This window comes from Zea mays, chromosome 5 (assembly GCF_902167145.1).
Source record: "Zea mays cultivar B73 chromosome 5, Zm-B73-REFERENCE-NAM-5.0, whole genome shotgun sequence".
In the NCBI taxonomy this organism is placed as follows: Eukaryota; Viridiplantae; Streptophyta; class Magnoliopsida; order Poales; family Poaceae; genus Zea; species Zea mays.
The window spans coordinates 87765844-87772080 of record NC_050100.1 but is presented as its reverse complement, the minus strand read 5'-3'; the positions used below and the strand labels follow the sequence as shown (position 1 = coordinate 87772080).

General features: G+C 41.2%; 1 protein-coding gene across 4 annotated transcripts; it reads left to right on the top strand.

Annotated features, from left to right (window-relative positions):
- Window positions 1-291: 291 nt before the first annotated feature.
- On the top strand, window positions 292-4755 carry LOC103626671 (uncharacterized). Of its 4 annotated transcripts, XM_035959088.1 has the most exons (4): window positions 292-540; window positions 1333-1391; window positions 3029-3368; window positions 3947-4711. In XM_035959088.1, the coding sequence occupies exons 3-4, from the start codon at window positions 3033-3035 to the stop codon at window positions 4493-4495; spliced, it is 885 nt and encodes a 294-aa protein (XP_035814981.1). In that variant the 5' UTR covers window positions 292-540; window positions 1333-1391; window positions 3029-3032; the 3' UTR covers window positions 4496-4711. The 4 variants fall into 4 exon arrangements, with proteins under 4 accessions (XP_035814981.1, XP_035814983.1, XP_008645291.1 ...); XM_035959090.1 differs by lacking the exon at window positions 3029-3368; XM_008647069.4 differs by lacking the exon at window positions 292-540 and having other exon boundaries at window positions 1314-1391.
- The last annotated feature ends 1482 nt before the right edge of the window (window positions 4756-6237 follow it).

Genomic DNA, 6237 nt, shown 5'->3' with positions numbered 1-6237 from the left:
AAGAGAGGCACTTTAGTATCAGTTCATACAAAGAACCAGTACTAAACACTTCGAAAAAGAGAATTTAGTACCGGTTCTTAAAATGAACTAGCACTAAAAACATTTGAGGCGAGAACTAAAACTTCAAAGCAGGATAAAAAAAGACATTTACAGTGTGTTTGGTTTGCAGCACGGCATGGATCCAGAGTGATCCGAAACTGTATCCGAGCCTACAAAATCGTTTGGATAGCGTCACGGAGTCTACCCATCCGTCATCCACTCATTCCAAAATACAACAGAACCCTAGCAGCGACTCGTTCCTCCAAATCAACCGGATGAGCTGACTCCCGTTCGCATCTCGCACCTGGCGGCGGCGGGGCAGCTCTGAGGGGATCTCTCCGCGGCGGCGACGCGGCTCCTAGCGGCGACAGCGACCCTCCTCACCCAACCGCCGCTCCTCACACTACCAGATCTAGGCGTCGCACCTCAGATCCCCAGCGGAAAGCGGAGCCAGGACCGGGAGCTGAAGCGGTTGTCTTCCCCCCTCGTCTCCGTCAACTGGTGAGCTCCCTCCTCCACCTCCTCTCTCTGCTCTTTGATCTCGCCCTCGCTTCTTCCTCCCCGGCCAACCATCAGTTCCGGTGACTGCTTCCTTCGTCTACCCTGGCGTCTCCTACTCCAAGGCCAGGCACTACCGCTACGCGCTCCTCTCCCGCGTCTGCCTCTCCATGTTCGACGGGTTCGACTCCTACCAGTTCGGCGCCACAGCCGACACCATGGAGCTTGGAGGAACCCAGCTTACAGCCCGCAGGAACGAGTCACTGCAGCAATTCATCGAGCACTCAGATGCAGATCCCGCCTCTGGATTCTTTCCGAATTGCTCTGTCTATCCTGTGCCGTTGGAGACCTCGCCGCCCTCGCACTTGTCTCGCGCCACAGGTCCATCCGTTCAGGGCAAAGGAGATACGGAAGTATCAGTGCCAAATTGAACGCCGAAAGCAGCGCTGAACCTGTCTTCCAAAACCAGCTTACCTGAGCCTTATTTATCAGTCCACACAAAACCAGCGTACCTGAGCCGCGCACATCTATGTTAGAGACAAATGTATTTTTTAGAAGCCACGGAGCTAGATTCCTCCATAGTTATGTATGTAGTACGTGGGTAATTGCTGGCTATATGTACGTATACATGCATACCGTGGTCGGTGGAGGCGAGCATGGCGAGCACCTTCTTGAACGAATATGTATTTTCAGCCTTTTTGAGAGTATATCAGGAAAACAGGATATACCATTTCTCACATACATTCCATGCTTATTCAGTTTCTTACCAATCTTCTCTTCTTGTTTCTCTTGCAGGTCTTTAATTCTCTCTTTACACATATCTTGGTCTTTAATTCTCTCATCACCAGCGTAAGGTAACAATCTAATCTGTTATGTTTATTTTCATCTTTTTTTCTGTATTGTTTCTTGTCTATTCTGTACTGGGTTGGGTCTATTCTGTATTTTTTAGCTAGACTGTAAATTATGCATATGCAATCATGTGTATGTCTTTTTATGTATTAAAGCTCTCTGAACTTCATGTAGATGGATGCTAATGAAATAAGAAGATCTTTAATTATTAAAGTTGTTGCTCTAGCCGCCGCTACATTTTATTATATTCTGATTGTGAGGAGGAAGATGAAAAGGAAACGGATTTCATATGCCCCAATGATTGATATGGAAATGAAACGAAATGACTACCTTTCTAGTATTTACCATAAAGATGATACGAGTTGTTTGCGCATGCTAAGATTGAGGAGAGCACCATTCTTTTTGTTGTGTGATACACTGAACAAAGAAGCCTTCTTTCTGATAGTATCCATTGTTGTGTTGAGGAACAAGTAGCAATGTTCCTTCACACAATTGATCACAACGAGAGGAATGTTGTTGTAGGAAAAAATTTCAAGAGATCAGGGGAAACTGTCAGTCGCTACTTTAAGTTAGTACTTCGTGCTATCGGTGAACTTCGTGATGACATTATTAGGCCTCCATCTCTTGAAACTTCAGTCAAAATCCTTGGAAATCCTCGATGGTATCCTTACTTTGAGGTATGGTCTAGGCACACTAAAATTATTTTTGAGCTGCACATAATGGTATTCTTATTTCTCATCAAGTCAAAATTATAATGTAGAATTGTATTGGCGCAATTGATGGTACACACATACGAGCTAGTGTCCCCAAGTCTCGTGAGGCTGCTTTTCGAGGTAGAAAGAGTTTCACAACCCAAAATGTGATGGCCGCGGTAGACTTTGACCTTCGCTTCACATATGTGCTAGCTGGTTGGGAGGGTTCGGCACATGACGCCGTCGTTCTAGCTGATGCCTTACAAAGGCAGAATGGTCTCGTTGTACCTGAAGGTAATCTTCTCTAATGAATGTCTACAATATGCACCCACCAAAAGATAGATCATTCTCTAATGAATGTCATGGTATTGTAGGAAAATATTACCTAGTTGACTGCGGTTATGGCGCAAAGCCAGGGTTTTTACCACCTTTTCGTGGTGTCCGATACCACTTAAAAGAGTGGGGTAATGATAACAGGCCAGAAAATGAGAAGGAATTATTTAATTTAAGACATTCACAACTACGGGTTACTGTTGAGCGTGCCTTTGGATCCCTCAAGAACCGTTTTAAGTTTCTTGATGATGCTCGACCTTTCTTTCCTTTCAAAACACAAGTAGATGTTGTTCTTGCATGTTGCATCCTCCACAATTGGATATTATCACACGGGGCAGATTGTTTTCTCCCACCTGAGGAAGCATGGACAACAAACCAACCTTCTAGTTCAACAAGTTCCCATCAAGAGCAAGTACAAGAAAATAGACAATGGGTTCAGTGGAGGCAGCAACTTGCAAATTGGATGTGGGAAACTAGAGCAGCTTCCCATGTACAAGAAAACTAGAGCATAAACTGCAAAGTGACATCATTCTTTGGATGTGAGATATTTTGTTGTTTTGCCTATTTGCTCATTTGCTTAGATGTGATCTATATTCTAAAATGTTCTAATATTGTAGGAAGATGGATGATGTCCAAGAAATTGAACAAAGGTCCCAACCACAAATTTTCTGGACACAAGAAATGTCTGCATGTGCTTTGAAATACTTGGCCCAGTTGGTTGCTGATGGAATTCGAGTAGACAAAGGTTTCAAAAGCTCGCACTATAATCAATGTGCTAAAGTGGTAAAGGAAAGATTTCAGGTTCAAGTTTCTGGTTCTCAAGTTACCAATCATCTTAAGACATGGGGAACTCGCTGGTCAAACATCTGCAATTATAAGAAGATTAGCTCAGCCCATTTTGATGAGCAAACTGGAACAATATTACTTGATGAGAAGAACTACTTGGAACGGGTGCAGGTGTGTATGATCTGTTTAGAAGTTTTAATCTCTTTTGGCCCAGTTGTTGTAATCAAGTAGCAGTAATCAAGTAATCAAATAGTCTACTTTCTTGCTGCTTTCTTGCTGCTTTGACTTCAATTTCTTGCTGCTTTAAATATGATTCATCGTATGCTTTGCTGCTTTCTTTTGGCCCAGTTTTAATCTCTTGCTGCTTTAAATATGATTCATTGTACGCTTTGCTTTCTTGCTGCTTTGACTTCAATTCCAATCGCTGTAGGTCTACATAATGGCAATTGCTAATATAATCTGGAGTTAGTTGTGCACGTACGATGAAATGACAGATTCATATAAATGACAGTTGCTCGATGGTATCACTACATGCTATAATCATATTTAAATTTAAGCAATAGTCTACATTATTATATATATTGTCGTATACATAATGACAGATTCATATAAATGGGAGACTATACTGTTTTTGAAATGAGAGATGAGGATGAATAAGGGTGGGGACTGGGAAATCAGCACAGAGACCGTGCACAGAGACTATACTGTTTTTGGTTGTTTAACTATTCTACTGTTTCTTGCTGTTTCAGAAAAAACCATCTGAAGCTAAATTTTTCAACAAGCCACTTGAGAACTACCATTACATGGCTGTCATATTTGGGAATCAGCAAGCAACTAGACTGTTTGCAAAATGCACCGGTGATCCCCTAGGTTTCGACACATCTGAAAGTGCAGATACATATGGTGTGGGTTATTCTGGAGACTTGGCTGGTCATGAGAGTAACAATGCAAGTCCGACTCGTGATAGTGGAGAATCATTGAACCCAAGTGGTCAAGTTCGTGATGGTGGAGGCTCATCTACTCGAAGTGGTGCAAGAAGGAAGAGAGGGCGCATGATGTTGGAAGATGAGGATCCATTGATATGCACTGTCACTGAAGCTTTTAAGACTCTTTCAGATGCAATCAAGCAGTCAGCACCACAACCACGTCCGGTAATCCCACCCAACCTATGGACTGTGATGAAAGAAATTCCTGTCTTTCAAAGAGAGCATATAGCACACTATTATGGCTACTTGTGTGAGAATCCAGTCCTTGCTTATGCCTTTCTAGAGATGGGACTAGATGATCAGATGGTATGAGTCTCTAGGTACATCAAGACTCATCTTTCTGATTGATGCATCAAAGAAGCAGATTAGCCTAAAACTTGTATCTGAAACGTCTCAGTATTTCTATGATGGATGGAGTCTCTGAAACTTATCTTTGAACATTGATATGCATGTTAGATAACTTCTCAGTTTTATTTGTATGCTGGATAATGCTGAATATGTTTGTTGGATAACTTATCAGTTTTTAATGTATGCTGGATAATGCTTGATAAAATTATATGATATCTATGGGATAACTTTCAATATTATTATAATGCTGAGCTAAAAATGGGTTAGATATCAATTGTATGATCGGAGTCAATATTTTAATGCTGGATAAAAAAACTTCTCAATTTTTAATATATATGCTGGATAATGCCTGAATAAAAATGTAACATTTTCTTGTATAGTCCTCTAGAGGATCACTTGGGAGTGATGTCTGATGACCTGGTTCCTCAAAACAAACAAAAAATGGATTCACTCTATTTCCCTAACCAAACACAAAGAAAGAACCATCCGATCCTGTGAGGAATGAATCCATTCTGGATCAACTGGTTCCGCATAGAGTCAATCCCCTAACCAAACACGGCATTAGTACTAGTTCTTTACTGTAACTGATAAGACATCCCTTGGCGCCAGCTCGAGGTACATGAGTACCAATTGGTGTCTTCGATCAATACTAATTAATTTTAATACCGGTTAGAGACATTAACCGCTACTAATATCTTCTGCGAGGGTGTGACAGTTAAAATCGGTAGTGACGCTTGATACCGTACTAGTTTAATTTTAAAGCAATCAGTCCTAATGTTCGGAGACAGAAAAAGCTCCATTCTGGTTTGTGTTTTCTATCCCCTCTTGTTTGTGTTTTCTCAGTCTCTTATATCAGTATTTTAGCATCAACAAGGCTCTTAGACCGATGAGATTGCATATTATCCTGGATTCATTTACCCATAACCCTGCTATCAGCTAGCTGCAGTTTTTTGAGTTTGAGCACTGGTGCATAGGATGGCCATCGTAACCGCGTGCCCGTCCATGTCAACATCATCTACTACTGGTGTAGCGGTACAAGTGATCGATGGGTATATCTCTTGCTGCTTGTCTTTGGAATCTGCCTATCGCATGCCGAGTGATGGCAACAGATGTGGCGTTCAAGCTACACTATACAACGCCTAGGTCTAAACTCACGATGACTAGGGATGACAACAGCTATATACCTTACGGATAGTAGCATTTCATACCCGTATTCATCAAAAAAAATCATAACCGTCACATATTATTATCCATATACGCTCACGAGTATAATATCTTACTCATACCTGACCCGTATCCACGTTGGTAATTTTAGCCATCGGATAACCCATACCCGCGCTAAGAAGAATTCAAATTCCAATATTCCGATCACTCAAAATATCAAAAAATACACAAAATAAGTTCAACTTGAAATATAACAAACCATATGACTACATAACTTGATAGTTAAATAAACAAGAGCTGAAGAAGTGTTTTATTTTAACTAAGATGAATTTTATTAGATAATAATAGTGGTATGATATAGGTATATTTTATCCACGGGTATGCAGGTATAGATAGTACCCACCCATACCATACCTATGTACCCAACGAGTAGAGGTTGTTGCCCTTAATATACCTGTGGATATAGAAATCATTTCATACCCGCATACATATCGGATAAAATCTATCGGATATTCGAGTTTTGGACACCCCATTGTCATCTC

Excerpts from the sequence above, each read along its gene's own strand:
- LOC103626671 (XM_035959089.1), top strand. Across the intron at positions 3,369-3,946 it reads ACTACTTGGAACGGGTGCAG|AAAAAACCATCTGAAGCTAA; the intron begins GTGTGTATGATC and ends TTGCTGTTTCAG.